This window comes from Heptranchias perlo, chromosome 17 (assembly GCF_035084215.1).
Source record: "Heptranchias perlo isolate sHepPer1 chromosome 17, sHepPer1.hap1, whole genome shotgun sequence".
Classification (NCBI taxonomy): domain Eukaryota; kingdom Metazoa; phylum Chordata; class Chondrichthyes; order Hexanchiformes; family Hexanchidae; genus Heptranchias; species Heptranchias perlo.
Genome location: NC_090341.1, coordinates 57,248,116 through 57,266,973, shown reverse-complemented (window position 1 = coordinate 57,266,973; position 18,858 = coordinate 57,248,116). Strand labels below are relative to the sequence as shown.

General features: G+C 45.5%; 1 protein-coding gene across 4 annotated transcripts in view; it reads left to right on the top strand.

Moving 5' to 3' along the window:
- LOC137334327 (nuclear receptor subfamily 2 group C member 2-like) overlaps positions 1-11,413 on the top strand; it is a 166,665-nt gene extending 155,252 nt beyond the window's left edge. For 2 of the 4 annotated variants that reach the window (XM_067999020.1, XM_067999019.1), the window contains one exon: positions 9,757-11,413. In XM_067999020.1, coding sequence (XP_067855121.1) covers positions 9,757-10,018 — 262 coding nt within the window. In that variant the 3' untranslated portion in view covers positions 10,019-11,413. Of the gene's footprint in view, positions 1-9,734 lie in introns of all 4 variants that reach the window. The other 2 variants (XM_067999022.1, XM_067999023.1) reach the window with 2 other exon arrangements.
- The last annotated feature ends 7,445 nt before the right edge of the window (positions 11,414-18,858 follow it).

Below are 18,858 nucleotides of genomic sequence, written 5' to 3'. Positions count from 1 at the left end.
ATCATAAAATGAACTCATGGCATTGCTTACTCTGTCTTAATGTCTTATCGGAGTCTTACGGTTTCAGACATCGGATAATCAAGCTCACAACAGGTTGTCTCTCAAGACTTTATTATTAACAGCTCTGTAAAATACAGAAAAGTACCATGACCTCATTCCGGAGAACAGGTGTAAGTGGGGGCGAGGGATCAAGTAAGGGAAAATGTGATAAATTAAAGAAAGAAGACAAGGCAAGAGAACAAGGTAGCAATAAGGGAAATGATAATCAGAGAGTGGCAGGATGGGACATAGCTTGCAAATTTGAGAGTGCGCCAGCAGATAAGGCTAGAGGTTGCAAAAATAGTAAAAAGGCACCACTAAAGGCTTTGTATCTGAATGCGCGTAACATTCGTAACAAAATGGAAGAATTGACAGCTCAAATAGAAATAAATATGTACGATCTGATAGCCATTACAGAGACATGGCTGCAAGATGACAAAGGCTGGAACCTGAATATTCAAGGATACTTGACATTTCGGAAGGACAGGAAGCTGGGAAAAGGTGGAGGGGTAGCTGTGTTAATTAAGGATGACATGAGTATAATAGAGAGAAATGACCTTTGTGCTAAGACCAAGATGTAGAATCAGTTTGGGTAGAGATAATAAATAGTAAAGGCAAGGGGCCCGATACTAGGAGGGAGACGGGGTGCCAGCGGGGGGTCGACTGGGCGCGTGGGTAACCTGCCCAGTAAAATCGGTGGGTTCCCCACGCGATCGTAAGTAAATTGAAGCCACTTACCTTGGCTTCTGGGTTTCGCGTTGGAAAGCTGCGCTGCGGGCGGACTGCGCTCCCGCAGCATAGGCTGTCAGCTGGAGGAGCCCTATTTAAAGGGGCAGTCCTCCACTGACTGATGCTGCAGAAAGGAGCCAAAATTACAGCATGGAGCAGTCCAGGGGGAAGGTTGCTCCCAGGTTTAATGATGCCTCACTCCAGGTCCTACTGGATGGGGTGAGGAGGAGGGGGAGGACACAGATCTTCTCCCCGGCGGACAGGAGGAAGTGGCCTGCCTCTGCCACCAAGAAGGCCTGGCTCGAGGTAGCAGAGGAGGTCACCTGCACCACCAACATATCGCCCACCTGCATACAGTGCAGGAGGCGCTGCAATGACCTAAGTAGGTCAGCCGAAGTGAGCACACTTACTCTTTCCCCGACACTCCATCTGCCACATCACCACCCCCACCCCACATCTCCTTCTGCACTGCCAACACTACTCTATCACATCACTCCTCACACTCACTCAAAGCTCATCCTCATCTTACCTGCACTTACTCACCTCGCCAGTACTCATCCCACCACTACCACTCAACCCAATTCTCATACAATCTCATGGCTCTATCTCATACTCACCCTCTGGTGCATCTCTTTCACGGTCAGCCTCACCCAACCTGCCACTACCTGTGCTGCAGTCACAGGGCATGCATCAGATATGTGCAGTAGGAAGCGTAAGGCAAACGTGTCGTGAGCATGAAGGGGATGCACAAGGGTGTTTGAGGGTTTGTCATGATTTTTACTTATATTGATTTCTGAGCAACTCACATTACATATTATATTGTCACCACTACAGCCACGTCTTGGCCATTCTTGACTGGCTTGTGCAATAAGGCCCTTTCATGAGGTTCTCCATGAACACCCTTGATGCCACCCGCTGGGTCACCCTACAGTGGGTGCATGTATAGTTGCACGACTACTTTGTGCAGGTGCCTGTTGCACAGCACTGTGTTGTGTAGCTCCACGTGGCGGAGGTGGACGGCATGCCTGGCGAGGCTGGTGATGTTGCTCGTCCTCCAATGGAGTGATGAATGCAGCAATGAAACCCCCTCCCCATCCTGATGGTGTGAGTGTGAGGGGGTCCACATATTAGGTAAATGTGTTTGGACAGCAGAGTTTAGGGATTTATTTAATAATTTGGAGTGTGGAGACAACGATGTGGCAGGCAAAACTTTGTCTGAGGTGACAGTGCCCTGCTGCAATGAGTGAGAGTTTACCCCGCACCTGTCAAATGAACTTTTGCAGCTGCCACTGGCTGCTGGCTGCAACAGGTCTGTTTAAACAGGGAGTGTTTCCCCCAGCATTGGAAATACACTCTGGGTAGTCCAAAATCCGAATCCTCCTAAAATCTCCAACTAATGAGGTCTGTAAAAGACCTCAAATACCCAGATAATGATCTTAAGTGGGATCCGCCGGCTTTGATTGCCGGTGGGAGTCCCGCATGCGGGGGCTGCGCACGCACCAATTCACGTCATTGGGGAACCCGGAAGTGGGCGGGTTGGAGCGAGGCTGTGGACCCGCTCCAGGAATCCCCAATTTTAGGAGCCCGCCACGAGCGCATCCGCTCGGCCATCCGAAAATTGACCCCAAGAAGTCATTTGTGGGAGTAGTTTATAGGCCCCCTTACAGTAACCACACTGTAGGACAGGGTATACAGGAAGGAATAATGGGGGCTTGTGAGAAAGGAACAGCGATAATCATGGATGATCTTAATCTACATATAGATTGGAAGAGTCTGATTGGCAAAGGTATCCTGGAAGATGAGTTCATAGAGTTCTTTCAGGACAGTTTCTTAGGGCAGCACGTTCTACAGCCAACCAGAGAGCAGGATATTCTAGATCTGGTAATGTGTAATGAGACGGGATTAATTAATGACCTCATTGTAAAGGAGCCTCCAGGTAGCAGTGATCACAATATGATTGAATTTCACATTCAGTTTGAGGGAGAGAAGAGTAAGTCGAAGATTAGTGTTTTAAACTTAAATAAGGGCAATTATGAGGGCATGAAGACAGCTGGCTAAAGTGAACTGGGAAATTAGATTAAGGGATAGGTCAGTAGAGATGCAGTGGCAGACATTTAATGAGATATTTCATAACACTCAGCAAAAATACATTCCAGTGAGAAAGAAAGTCTCTAGGGGAAGGACGTACCATCCGTGGCTAACTGAGGAAGTTAAAGATAGTATCAAATTGAAAGAAAAAGCATACAATTCCGCAAAGATTAGTGGCAGGTCAGAAGATTGGACAGAATATAAAAAACAGCAAAGAATGACTAAAAGAATAATAAGGAGGGAGAAATTAGAGTACGAGAGAAAGCTAGCTAGAAATATAAAAACAGAAAGTAAAAGTTTCTACAGGTATTTAAAAAGGAAAAGAGTAAGTAAAGTGAGCGTTGGTCCTCCAGAGAGTGAGTCTGGGGAATTAATAATGGAGAATAAGGAAACGGTGGATGAATTGAACAGATATTTTGCGTCCGTCTTCACTGTAGAGGATACAAATAACATGCCAGAAATAATTGTGAATCAAGAGGTGAAAGGGAGGGAGGAACTTAAAATATTTACAATCACCAGGGAAAGGGTTCTGAAAAAAATATTAGAACTAAAAGCTGACAAGTCCCCAGACGGACTTTATCCTAGGGTCTTAAAAGAAGTGGCTGCAGGGATAGTAGATGCATTGGTATAATTTTCCAAAATTCCCTAGATTCTGAAAGGGTCCCATCAGATTGGAAAATAGCGAATGTAACTCCTCTATTCAAGAAAGGAGGGAGACAGAAAGCAGGAAACTACAGGCCAGTTAGCTTAACATCTGGCATAGGGAAAATGCTAGAATCTATTATTAAGGAGGTTAAAGCAGGGCACTTAGAAAATCTCAATGCGATCAGACAGAGTCAACATGGCTTTGTGAAAGGGAAATTGTGTTTGACTAATTTATTAGAGTTCTTTGAGAAGTAACAAGCAACGTGGATAAAGGGGATCCTGTGGATGTGGTGTACTTGGATTTCCAGAAGACTTTTGACAAGGTACCACGTCAGAGGCTACTACACAAAATAAGAGCTCATGGTGTAGGGGTAATATATTAGCATGGATAAAGGATTGGTTAGCTAACAGGAAACAGAGAGTAGGCATAAATGGGTCATTTTCAGGTTGGCAAGATGTAACGAGTGGAATGCCACAGAGATCAGTGCTTGGGCCTCAACTATTCACAATCTATATCAATGACTTGGATGAAGGGACTGAATGTATGGTTGCTAAATTTGCTGATGACACTAATGTAGGTAGGAAAGTAAGTTGTGAAGAGGATATAAGGAGTCTGCAAAGGGATATAGATAGGTTAAATGAGTGGGCAAAAATTTGGTAGATGGAGTATAATGTGGGAAAATGTGAACTTGTCCACTTTGGCAGGAGGAATAGAAAAGCAGTATATTATTTAAATGGAGAGAGATTGCAGAACTCTGAGGTACAGAGGGATCTGGGTGTCCTAGCACATGAATCACAAAAAGTTAGTATGCAGGTACAGGAAGTGATTCGGAAGGCAAATGGAACATAGTCATTTATTGCATGGGGAATGGAATATAAAAGGAGAGATGTTTTGCTACAGTTGTACAGGACATTGGTGAGACCACATCTAGAATACTGTGTGCAGTTTTGGTCTCCTTATTTAAGAAAGGACATAATTGCTTTGGAGGCGGTTCAGAGAAGGTTCACTTGGCTGATTCCTGAGATGAGGGGCTTATCTTATGAGGAAAGGTTGGATAAGTTGGGCCTGTATACACTGGAGTTTAGAAGAATGAGAGGTGATCTTATTGAAATGTATAAGATCCTGAGGGGACTGGAAGGGGTAGATGTTGAGAGGATGTTTCCCCTTGTGGGAGAGACTAGAACTAGGGGCCACAGTTTAAAAATAAGGGGTCTCCCATTTAAGACGGAAATGAGGAGAAATGTTTTCTCTCAGAGGGTTGTGAGTCTGTGGAACTCCCTTCCCCAGAGGGCGGTGGAGGCAGGGTCATTGAATATTTTTAAGGCTGAGTTAGATAGATTCCTGATTAACAAGGGTTGAGGTCGCAATCAGATCAGCCATGATCTTATCAAATGGCAGAACAGGCTCAAGGGGCCGAATGGCCTACTCCTGCTCTTAATTTGTATGTTCGTATGTAGTGGTCTGTGACTAGCTTCTTGGGTTTGTTTGGCATTACAGGGTTTGTGCACACCTAACTTGCTTGCAGGAAACTAGCAACTGTCCCTGCACAATGGGATGTCTCTGCTTTGACCCTTTGACTTCTCTATTGTCAAATATACTTACCATTTTCCCTTGGTTCAGCAAGCCCACCAAGGCTGCTTGGTACTGCTTCTCCTTTTCCCATATAACGGGGTCAGAGAGTTGGAAGGACACTTGCTAACAAAACTACACAGACAGTCATTACTCAAGATATCTGTAAAGTATACATGGAGACATGACATAATAGTTATTAACAGATGCATATTCCGACATCAGCGCAATTGACCAAGCTAACCCTGGAGATTGCTGACGATCAAACTTCTTAACTTGGTACAAACATCCAATCATTTTCCTATCACAAGCAAAAAGCATTGGAGCAATAAGCATACGAACCAAGTTAGCAGAATTAGGGAGTCTCTGGCCTACATTGTATCAAAGTACATATAGCTAGGAAGCCAGCTTTAACAGTCGTGTGAGTGAGGTCGACCTGTACTCCCCACCCACAACTGACACCAATTTTGGGGTTGAATGGAGGGGAAATTTCCCCCCTCCCACTGATCCAATAATCCAGACTGCCCCTCCCACTGATCCAATAATCCAGACTGCCCCTCCCACTGATCCAATAATCCAGACTGCCCCTCCCACTGATCAGATATTCCAGACTGCCCGTCCCACTGACCTGATAATCCAGACTGCCCCTCCCACTGATCTGATAATCCAGACTGCCTCTCCCACTGATCTGATAATCCAGACTGCCCCTCCTATTGATCTGATAATCCAGACTGCCCCTCCCACTGATCTGATAATCCAGACTGCCTCTCCCATTGATCTGATAATCCAGACTGCCTCTCCCACTGATCTGATAACCCAGACTGCCCCTCCCACTGATCTGATAATCCAGACTGCCCCTCCCACTGATCTGATAATCCAGACTGCCTCTCCCATTGATCTGATAATCCAGACTGCCTCTCCCACTGATCTGATAACCCAGACTGCCTCTCCCACTGATCTGATAATCCAGACTGCCCCTCCCACTGATCTGAGTATCCAGACTGCCCCTCCCACTGATCTGATAATCCAGCCTGCCCCTCCCACAGATCTGATAATCCAGACTGCCCCTCCCACTGATCTGATAATCCAGACTGCCCCTCCCACTGATCTGATAATCCAGACTGCCCCTCCCACTGATCTGATAATCCAGACTGCCTCTCCCATTGATCTGATAATCCAGACTGCCTCTCCCACTGACCTGATAATCCAGACTGCCCCTCCCACTGATCTGATAATCCAGACTGTCTCTCCTATTAATCTGATAATCCAGACTGCCCCTCCCACTGATCTGATAATCCAGACTGTCTCTCCTATTAATCTGATAATCCAGACTGCCTCTCCCACTGATCTGATAATCCAGACTGTCTCTCCTATTAATCTGATAATCCAGACTGCCCCTCCCACTGATCTGATAATCCAGACTGTCTCTCCTATTAATCTGGTAATCCAGACTGTCCCTCCCACTGATCTGATAATCCAGACTGCCCCTCCCACTGATCTGATAATCCAGACTGTCTCTCCTATTAATCTGATAATCCAGACTGCCCCTCCCACTGATCTGATAATCCAGACTGCCTCTGCCATTGATCTGATAATCCAGACTGCCCCTCCCACTGATCTGATAATCCAGGTGCCTCACCCATTGATCTGATAATCCAGACTGCCCCTCCCACTGATCTGATAACCAAGACTGTCTCTCCCATTGATCTGATAATCCAGACTGCCCCTCCCACTGATCTGATAATCCAGACTGCCCCTCCCACTGATCTGATAATCCAGACTGCCTCTCCCACTGATCTGATAATCCAGACTGCCTCTCCCATTGATCTGATAATCCAGACTGTCCCTCCCACTGATCTGATAATCCAGACTGCCCCTCCCACTGATCTGATAATCCAGACTGTCTCTCCTATTAATCTGATAATCCAGACTGCCCCTCCCACTGATCTGATAATCCAGACTGCCTCTGCCGTTGATCTGATAATCCTGAAAGCCCCTCCCACTGATCTGATAATCCAGACTGCCTCTCCCATTGATCTGATAATCCAGACTGCCCCTCCCACTGATCTGATAACCTAGACTGTCTCTCCCACTGATGTGATAATCCAGACTGCCCCTCCCACTGATCTGATAATCCAGACTGCCCCTCCCACTTATCTGATAATCCAGACTGCCTCTCCCACTGATCTGATAATCCAGACTGCCTCTCCTACTGATCTGATAATCCAGACTGCCCCTCCCACTGATCTGATAATCCAGACTGCCTCTCCCACTGATTTGATAATCCAGACTGCCTCTCCCACTGATTTGATAATCCAGACTGCCCCTCCCACTGATCTGATAATCCAGACTGCCCCTCCCACTGATCTGATAATCCAGACTGCCCCTCCCACTGATCTGATAATCCAGACTGCCCCTCCCACTGATCTGATAATCCAGACTGCCCCTCCCACTGATCTGATAATCCAGACTGTCTCTCCTATTGATCTGGTAATCCAGACTGCCTCTCCCATTGATCTGATAATCCAGACTGCCCCTCCCACTGATCTGATAATCCAGACTGTCTCTCCTATTGATCTGGTAATCCAGACTGCCTCTCCCATTGATCTGATAATCCAGACTGCCCCTCCCACTGATCTGATAATCCAGACTGCCTCTCCCATTGATCTGATAATCCAGACTGCCCCTCCCACTGATCTGATAATCCAGACTGCCTTTCCTACTGATCTGATAATCCAGACTGTCTCTCCTATTGATCTGGTAATCCAGACTGCCCCTCCCACTGATCTGATAATCCAGACTGTCTCTCCTATTGATCTGGTAATCCAGACTGCCTCTCCCATTGATCTGATAATCCAGACTGTCCCTCCCACTGATCTGATAATCCAGACTGCCCCTCCCACTGATCTGATAATCCAGACTGCCCCTCCCACTGATCTGATAATCCAGACTGCCTTTCCTATTGATCTGATAATCCAGACTGTCCCTCCCACTGATCTGATAATCCAGACTGCCTCTCCCACTAATCTGATAATCCAGACTGTTCCTCCCACTGATCTGATAATCCAGACTGTCCCTCCCACTGATCTGATAATCCAGACTGCCCCTCCCACTGATCTGATAATCCAGACTGTCTCTCCTATTGATCTGATAATCCAGACTGCCCCTCCCACTGATCTGATAATCCAGACTGCCCCTCCCACTGATCTGATAATCCAGACTGCCTCTCCCACTGATCTGATAATCCAGACTGCCCCTCCCACTGATCTGATAATCCAGACTGCCCCTCCCACTGAACTGATGATCTAGACTGCCCCTCCCACTGATTGAATAATCCACTGACCCTCCCACTGAGATAGTCTCCCTGCCTTTGTTTCTTTTTATTCATTCCCGGATTGTGGGCGTTGCTGGCAAGGCTGGCATTTATTGCCCCTCCCTAGTTGCCCTGACAAGGTGATAGAAGTGAGGGGCCTGCTAGATCACCTCAGAGGGCAGTTAAGAGTCGACCACGTTGATGTGGGACTGGAGTCACACATAGGCCCAGACTGGGTAAGGACAGCAGTTTGGTTTTACAACAGACCGACAGATTCATGGTCACTTTTACTGATATCAACTATTTATTTCCAGATTTTCATAGAATCATAGAATGGTTACAGCACAGAAGCAGGCCATTCAGCCTATCGAGCCCATGCCACCTCTTTGTAAAAGCAATCCAGTTAGTCCCACTCCCCCGCTCTTTCCCTGTAGCCCCGCAAATTTTTTCTCTTCAAGTAGTTATCAAATTCCTTTTTGAAAGCCATGATTGAATCTGCTTCCACTACCCTTTCTGGCAGCGCATTCCAGACAATAACTAATGTGTAAAAAAGTTTTTCCTCATGTCGCCTTTGGTTCTTTTGCCAATCACCTTAAATCTATGTCCTCTGGTTCTCGACCCTTCCACCAATGGGAACAGTTTCTCTTTATTTACTTTATCTAAACCCTTCATGATTTTGAACACTTCTATCAAATCTCCTCTTAACCTTCTCTGCTCTCAGGAGAACAACCCCAGCTTCTCCAGTCTATCCACCCAACTGAAGTCCCTCATCCCTGGAATCATTCTAGTAAATCTTTTCTGCACCCTCTCTAAGGCCTTCACATCCTTCCTAAAGTGCGGTGCCCAGAACTGGACACAATACTCCAGTTGTGGCCGAACCAGTGTTTTATAAAGGTTCATCATAACCACCTTGCTTTTGTACTCTGCCTCTTTTTATAAAGCCCAGGATCCCGTATGCTTTTTTAACCACTTTCTCAACCTGTCCTGCCACTTTCAAAAATTTGTGGACATATACCCCCAGATCTCTCTGTTTCTGCACTCCTTTTAGAGTTGTACCATTTATCCTAGATTATAACCTCACATCACCAGCTTGAACCCATGAACCTTCTGAGACCCAGAGGGGAGGGTACTACCACAGCCACAGCTGACGGTTGTGAGTTATTGTATATAATACTGTATAGTATATAATATTTGACATATACTGTATATCTATATGTTATTACAGTTGCTATGTGCTGGCAGAGTTTATTGAAACGTCCTATGTAAACACCTCTGTGGGATTGCTCCCTTTAAATATGTTCACACCTACCTGATAGGCTTTTCTGGTGACGTCTGTCACTTTTTTGATAGGATTTTCCCATTAATGTGACAGTGTGTCCATCTGGAATACTGTAAGATGCTGTGAGCCTGCCCTCAGTAGCAGGCCCGGTCACCGACTGTCACTATCGAGCAGAGCTTGTTCTATAAAGCTGAAATGTATCCTCCACCCTGGTTGTGTGTTCAGGTCAGTGCTTCCATTCTTTTCAGTTTTTATTTTTCTATTTCTGTATTTTTTAACTATTAATTGTTTATTTTACCCCTTGCAGGATATTTTGATCCTAAATTTACCTTTCCCCAAATTTATTTTCCCCTAACTCTCCATTGAGCTCTGTTGATGTATAACCCAATGCCCTGATGCTTATTTTTGCCCACCTGTTTTCTTGGCCTCAATGTCATTCGCTCTGATTTATCCCACCAATCCTGGACTCCCCGTTTTATACTACTGTCCACAGGGCTTGGAGCACAGCTGCCTTCCCCCATTATGAATTTCCAGCTCCCCAGCCCCTCCATATTCTATTGACAACTTTCTTCACCATAGTTGGGCCTGGAGCATGCCCTTACCGTTCAGGCTATCTAACCCCCGGTCACCCGTCACTGCCCACTTCGCCCACCCTTCACTTCTCACCAAATCACCCACCCACCTCAGCCTTTCATTACTCACTTTCTCAACTCCACCTGTTACTGCCTGAATGCCCAAAACCACTTTTATCAGGAAAGTCACAACACAAACATTGTTAATCAATGGAAGACCAGCGATCTGCTTCCCACTTACATTATTTGCTGCTAATTTTTTAAATACAGGCTGATTTCTTAAATAATAATACATTAATATTAAATGGTGGCTCATTTAAAAAAGAATCAGTTTATTAATATAAAGAGGCGGAAGCTGCTTATCAGCGGTGTAGGGACCAGCGACAGCCGAGAACCAGTCAGCTGGTGGGACAGAGATCACAGAGATCAGGGCCAGTGGAGCCGGACAGGGCCAACAGCCAACGGCAGCTGAGAAGAGGCCAACCTGTGGGTGGCACGGACCAGCAGCTAATGTAGAGCACTACCTCTACTGTCTCCCCTCCCTGATTTCTGACCCTCCTCTACCTTATCCCCTCCCTGATTTCTGACCCTCCTCTACCTTATCCACTCCCTGATTTCTGACCCTCCTCTACCTTATCCCCTCCCTGATTTCTGATCCTCCTCTACCTCACCCCTGACCTCCACCCTCTATCTTCCCCCCTCCTCCAGTCTACCTTCACCCTCTAGCCTCTGCCGTCTAAACCCTCGCCACCGGAAGACTGGACGTCAACTTGAATTCCCTTATCCAGCACCACGAGAGATCATGTATACTGTGTACAATACTACTTAATATATACATTGTATCTAATGTTTGTATTGTACATAATGTGTAGTAGCCTATACACTCCATGTAATACTGTATCTAATGTATTTATATTGTATATATAACATGGTATCTAATACTATATGTAATACTACATATATACCGTATTAATACTATATATTGAACTTACTGTATAATAGACTAATGCTGTTAATTTATCATTAATACTGTATATATTACTAAACAATGTATATAATACTGTATACATACTGCATCTAATGCTGTGACTATTGTATTATTAATACTGTATAGTATCTATAACATATTAAAATTCATGCGCAAGGTGACACTTCCTGTCCACATGAACATTACTTGCTGTCCGATCTTTGAGTGATGTTTTTTATGGCAACATTTTATTGCTCCACCTCTAGGCCCACTTTAGGCCACGTTCTTTGCACATCACCTCTTCCTACATGCCTGCCGGCTTTAGGCCTGCTCATATTCCATGTCTTGGCACTTTATGCATTGCTCTCCGCCCCCCTTACCATTTCTGTGCTCCAAGTCCCAGCTCCCCCTCCTTGGATTCAACTTTCACCGTGCTCTGAAACCTCCCGCAGCTTCCTGCCTCCGCTGGCACCACAGGGTCCTCTCCCTGCCACCCTTCATCCCCTGCCAGATCCTTACCAGGCCTCCTGTTTATCAGCTCAGCCTCCCTGTCCTTGCTGCTGACAGACTGCCCCCTCTTGCCTCATCTTCACTGGTTCTGCGACAATCCAAGCACTCTCAGCTCTTCCAAAACATGCCAGTTTCACAGAAACTGGTGAAGATGGGACATGAGGAGCAGATGTGGGAGTGAAGGGTGGGAGCCTGGCGGTAGCAAGCACATGAAGACCTGGGTTTGATAGATAGGAGGGTCTGCTGGAGATTGGGCAACAGAGATGGCAGTCAGAACCATCTGCCTGGGGCACAGAGGGACATCAATTTAGGAACAAATTTGAGGGGGATAAGAGAAGGGTATGGAGTGATGGCAGAAGGGTGATATGAAAATAGTTAGGGGTGATGAGGCAGGGGGATGGGGAAGGGTGACAGGGTGAGGAGATAAAGGTAATGGAAGATGGGGGGTCAAGTGAGAGGAGCTAGGGATGGGGAAGGGTGAGCAATTGATGAGGATGCAATGCCATTGGACAGATGGATGAGTATTGGGAGATCTGCAAAATGCCCAAAAAGTTTGGTGTAAGAACAGGAAGAAGGGAAAGGGTGAAGAGGGTTAGTGTGGAACCGGGGTACTGGGTGCTCGCAGTGCAGTCAGGCAACAGGAGGCATTGGAGGGTAGGGAAATCGAGAGGTGAAAGAGGAGAGAAACAATAAAGGGAGCACAGGGGAACTAAACAGGGAGAAGAACATGACAGTAAACAGAGAGGGAAAGTAGCAGCGATGCAAGGGAAGTGATGGGGGAGGAGACAAAAGCAGGGAGTGGGAGCAGAGGAAGGGCATGGGAAGAGTTGTCCGGAACATAAAAAGAAAGAGAAGACTACAGCAAAGAACCAAAAGAGACAGAAGCGAACCAGAAGAGGACATGGTGATACTGCTAGCAACTCAAAGATAACAGTCAGGTAAGACACAGAGCATATCGTGTAACTTAGCATGAGACCCACTCCTAATTCTCTATACATATCAATAAAGAGAGCATACAATTCCTGTCTACAAAATCTTACTTCCTGTTACATTTTTGTGCCAAATCTTTCCATTACAAATACCTATTTCCACATTTATAGTACAAAAGCGCTATGTAAACTGACTCCTGTCACGGTGTAGCTACAGACCCTGGTCACTAGGTGGTAGCTGTGGTATCTTTTTCCTGCAAATTGTTTGAAATGTTGTCTCGTAATTTTTTCCATCTGCTATATTTTTTTCTCAGTAACTGAAATTTATAATGTCCAAAATAAGGGTTTAAAAGAATATAACAAAATTCAAAAAATAACTTGATTAAATTTATGCATTGATTTGTCTTTTGTGACTTTAAAAGCCTGAGCTTCCAGAGCTATGAGTGTTAGCTGAATTCCGATTGTACCCAATTTCCGAGGATGCATTAAGTGCTTGAATATTTTTCTTTAAGTTCTAACAGTTACCAGAGCACAAATGTAAAAAGCTTTATTCAGGTAAAGTGTATTTTGAGTTTTTTTAAACAGACAGGGTTGGCATGTTTGTGAGTGTGTGAAAAAATACTGCTGATTACGTATTGATCTATAAACTTCAGAAAGCACATAAGCTGAGAGAGAGATATCCCTTAGAAAGTCACAATCCATTGCTGCTAGACATCAACTCAGCACCCGCCCCCCCACCCAAATCAGCGCTGTCAGCCCGATTCCCTTCATTGCCGACACACGACAAGAATCTAATTGGATGCCAAGCCTGGCATTCCATCCCAAGTTGTACCAAAGCTGAAGTTCACCTTCCACAGTTCTGCCAAAGCCCATCTTCCCCTTCCAGAATGATGCCAGATCAAACTCCCAAACACTGCAGGACCCCCAGCCTAGTCCTGCCAAAGCCCCCATGCGCAGCGAAGCCTCCCTCCTCCGGACTGCTAAATACTCGATAGCTACCTCCAGTTGGTACATCTTGCTGCATAAGAAATAGAAATTAATTACATAAAGATAAAATTATGAATATAAAATAACTGCATTCTCAGTATTAATTCATTTAAAGGCATTCCACTTGTCCTCTACTGAAGTGCTGTTGAACTTCCTCCAGCAAGTCAATATGAAGAAAACCAAAAAATGATCATGTGGCCCAGGTTTTCCTGAGGACTTAGGAACAGGAGGAGGCCATTCAGCCCCTTGGGCCTGTTACATAGGAATAGGAGTAGGCCATTCACCTCTTGAGCCTGTTCCACCATTCAATTCGATCATGGCTGATCTGTACCTCAACTCCATTTATCGGCCGTTGCTCAATATTTTTTGATATCCTTATGCAATAAAAATCTAACAATTTCAATCTTGAAAGCTCTAATTAACCCAGTACCCACAGCCTTTTGGGTATTCCAGATTTCTACTATCCTTTGTGTGAAAAAGTGCTTCCTGATTTCACTCCTAAATGGCCTGGCTCTCATTTTAAGATTATGTCCCCTTGTTCTTGATTCGCCCACCAGAGGAAATAGTTTCTCTGTATCTACCCTATCAAATCCTTTTAACAGACACCTCAATCAGATCGCCCCTTAATGTTCTACTCAAGAGAATACAAGCCTAGTTGATGCAACCGATCCTGATAATTTAACCCTCTAGGTCCCAATACCATTCAACAACATGCATTTATGGGATGTTCCTAATACACAGCACAGGTCACACGATGTGCATGTTGGAGTACAGCCTGTTGATTGACCGATAGTACCTGTTTTCAATGTCTCTTATTTGAGATTATAAAAAAAACTCAGCAGGATTTTTAAAAAATATGAATATGAAGTAGAAATTAGGCAATGCAAAACTACTGCACGCCGTAGCTGCGATGTAGACAGGTCTTACATGTATGATTGCTAACATCATTAACAAAGTAGCCCCACAGTGAAGGGGAGCTCTGTACAAAGCTCCCGCCCCACAAGGTAAAGGACCCACCATTTTAATTCTGTACTTTAAAGAAAGGTGCTGCTGTTTACTGGCACAGATACGCTGAACCTGATTTTTAACAATATTACTGGATCTGGGGATAGCTAAAGACATAGTCCCCTCACCCGAGCCCACCCCCCATGCAATGTGTGTAAAAGAGAATAGCATTCATTTAAAGTTGACTTCAGTTTTATTGAAAGAGAGACTAAATGTGATTTTAGGATCTGTTGAACATTCTCGACGGTTTGAAAATAAAAAAGGCTTTTCTTACCAGCGCTCACTAGAGGTGTGGGTGCTGGAGAGAGAGAGAGATCCGTTGGGAGTGGGCCTCCAACGCCTGAGACTCTGTTAAGTGTACAGTGCAGTGTTAATGGTGATGGTAGAGATAGATTCGCTCCTCTTCCTCTACATCATCACAGCCACCATTACAATCCGAATGGTTTCTCAGGGGGTCCACAAGCAAAGTGGAACTGATCAGCTTTGTGTAACTCCCAACATGTAAAACGAGTGAGAAAACCAGCTAAATATTCCAGATTTAGGCACATTAAAACATATTTTATTTAGGATTATCCATACTGGGACCTCACCAGTCCCACATAATTCCCTACTTGAATACCTTGGTTTAGATGTGCATGTGTGCTTTCTTGCTTTCTTAGCTAACTGCCACTGAGCTCCTTTCAGGCTTTTTACTAAAATTATTTTGGCATTAAAAAAAATTGTAAGTGGATCCTCACTTTTAAAATACTTGGTAGGAGAGATCAACAGTCTCCGAAGTCAAAATTACTCATAATATATTTTATTTTTTTGCATTATTTTAAAATAATAAAATAATTTCAGCATTATTCTGTAGATGCTCATCATCCAACATGGCCACCAAAAGTTATCAAGTGACGTCATTAAAAACACCCTATACAGAGACTTTAACATAGTAAAACGTCCCAAGGTGCTTCACAGGAGTGATTATCAAACAAAATTTGACACTGAACCACAGAAGGAGATAGGATAGGTAACCAAAAGCTTGGTGAAAAAGGTAGGTTTTAAGGAGGATCTTAAAGGAGGTAGAGAGGCAGAGAAGGTTAGGGAGAGAATTCCAGAGCTTAGGGCCTAGTCAGCTGAAGGCACAGCCGCCAGTGATGAAGAGATGAAAATCGGGGATGCGCAAGAGGCAAGAATTGGAGGAGCGCAGCGTAGGGCTGGAGAAGGTTACAGAGATAGGGAGGGGCGAGGCCATAGAGGGATTTGAAAACAAGGACATGAATTTTTAAATGGAGGTGTTGCCGGATCGGGAGCCAGTGTTGGTCAGCGAGCACAGGGGTGATGGATGAACGGGACTTGGTGCGAGTTAGGATACGGGCAGCAGAGTTTTGAATGAGCTCAAGATTACGGAGGGTACAAGGTAGGAGGCCGGCCAGGAGAGCATTGGAATAGTCGAGTCTGGAGGTAACAAAGGAATGGATGAGGGTTTCAGCAGCAGATGAGCTGAGGCTGGGGTAGAGATGGGTGATATTACAGAGGTGGAAGTAAAAATCTTGGTGATGGAGAGGATTTGGGGATGGAGACTCATTCTGCATTGTACCTCTTCCAAGGACACTATAACCTTCCTGAAATGCGGTGCCCAGAACTGAACACAATGCTCTAGGTGGGTCTAACCAAGGCTCTGTGCAACTGAAGCATAACTTCCTCCCCTTCGTAATCCAACCCGTTCGAGATAAAGGTCAACATTCCATTAGTCTTTTTGATTACTTTTTGAAACTGCACTAACTTTAAATGATTTGTGTACACATACTCCTAAATATCTCTGCTCCTCCACAGTTCCTAGTTTCCTAGACTTACAACAGCGTACAGACCCTTGAATAGCGCAAAAGAAAGAGGAAATTCTGGAGTAAGTGACACTCCATATTTTCATCTGCCATTAACCTGGCCAAAAACAGTTGGAAGGTAATTACAGCTCCACCCCCATTAAAATCCACGGCGATCACGGTTTTCCTGCATTTAAGTGAGTTTTCACCCTGCTGCCACGTAGACTTAAAGACAATGGCCCAGCAGCACCATGATTTATTGCTCCAAGGGTGGGGTCCTTTAAACAGTTTGCTTAGCCCCACACCAATTCTTGCTTCTTCTTCCTTCTGAGGTGTTTTGAAAGATTTACAAGTAATTATTCTGAAACCTCTAAATTGGCTGCTGAAATCTCTCTTTCCTTTTTTTTAAGATTCATGCTGTTTTGAATACGGAACAGTATAAACTGACGGGCAGCTTCTAACTGAGCACAGACATAATGATAAAAACGGGTGATGGTGTGAGGAGAACAGACATAATGGTAAAAACGGGTGACAGTGTTTTTTTTATTTGTTCATGGGATGTGGGTGTCGCTGGCGAGGCCGGCATTTATTGCCCATCCCTAATTGCCCTTGAGAAGATGGTGGTGAGCCGCTTTCTTGAACCGCTGCAGTCCGTGTGGTGACGGTTCTCCCACAGTGCTGTTAGGGAGGGAGTTCCAGGATTTTGACCCAGCGACGATGAAGGAACGGCGATATATTTCCAAGTCGGGATGGTGTGTGATTTGGAGGGGAACGTACAGGTGGTGTTGTTCCCATGTGCCTGCTGCCCTTGTCCTTCTAGGTGGTAGAGGTCGCAGGTTTGGGAGGAGAACAGACATAATGTAAAAAGAGGTGACGGTGTGACGAGCATAGGGATAATGGGGAAAATGGGTGACAGTTTGACGAGCACAAACGTAATGGGGGGAACTTTAGCCCCCAAGAGGGGTGGTGGGTTTTTAAAAATTTTAAATGGGAAATCCGCCCCCATCGCCTCCATTTCCAGTTTTAATGGAGGCGAGTTGGGGGGGCGAGCGACCAACTTGGTCACCAGAGGGGGAAATCAGTAATTTAAATATGTTAATGAGGCTGCGTGGCTCGGATTTTAGCAGCCTTTCATATTTAACGACTGTGGGCTGGGTTTCCCAGGGCTCAGGAAACCCAGCAACTGAAGGGAGGCAAGAACAGCTGGATCCAGCAGGTAAATGCTTTTCCAGCACTGCTTGTGAGCTAGGAGGAGCAGGAGGGCTTCTCCCCGGCCCGTCAAGGTAACCTGCCACGATCCACCGATCCCCCACGATTCCCCCCCCCCCCACGATTCACCAACCCTCCTTGTGATTTCCCGTCCCACAATATCCGACCCCTTCCTGATCTCTGCCCGCCCCTCGATCAACGGAAATCAAAAAAATCTACAAGGTCCTGCCATTAAATTCGGCAGGACCTCCGGGAAACCTGCATTTCCGGGTTTCTGGCCGCTACACCTCCTCTCCCGCCCCCCCCCCCCCCCCCCAATCCTGCAAATATTGGGGCCAAACAGGTGAAGGTGTGACGAGCACAGACACAATGGGAAATAACAGGCGACGGTGTGAGGAGAACAGATAGAATGGGAAATAACAGGCGACGGAGTGAGGAGAACAGATACAATGGGAAATAACAGGCGACGGTGTGAGGAGAACAGATAGAATGGGAAATAACAGGCGACGGTGTGAGGAGAACAGATAGAATGGGAAATAACAGGCAACGGTGTGAGGAGAACAGATAGAATGGGAAATAACAGGCGACGGTGTGAGGAGAACAGATAGAATGGGAAATAACAGGCAACGGTGTGAGGAGAACAGATAGAATGGGAAATAACAGGCGACGGTGTGAGGAGAACAGATAGAATGGGAAATAACAGGCGACGGAGTGAGGAGAACAGATACAATGGGAAATAACAGGCAACGGTGTGAGGAGAACAGATACAATGGGAAATAACAGGCAACGGTGTGAGGAGAACAGATAGAATGGGAAATAACAGGCGACGGTGTGAGGAGAACAGATAGAATGGGAAATAACAGGCGACGGTGTGAGGAGAACAGATAGAATGGGAAATAACAGGCGACGGAGTGAGGAGAACAGATACAATGGGAAATAACAGGCAACGGTGTGAGGAGAACAGATACAATGGGAAATAACAGGCAACGGTGTGAGGAGAACAGATAGAACGGGGAATAACAGGCGACGGTGTGAGGAGAACAGATAGAATGGGAAATAACAGGCGACGGTGTGAGGAGAACAGATAGAACGGGGAATAACAGGCGACGGTGTGAGGAGAACAGATAGAACGGGGAATAACAGGCGACGGTGTGAGGAGAACAGATAGAATGGGAAATAACAGGCGACGGTGTGAGGAGAACAGATACAATGGG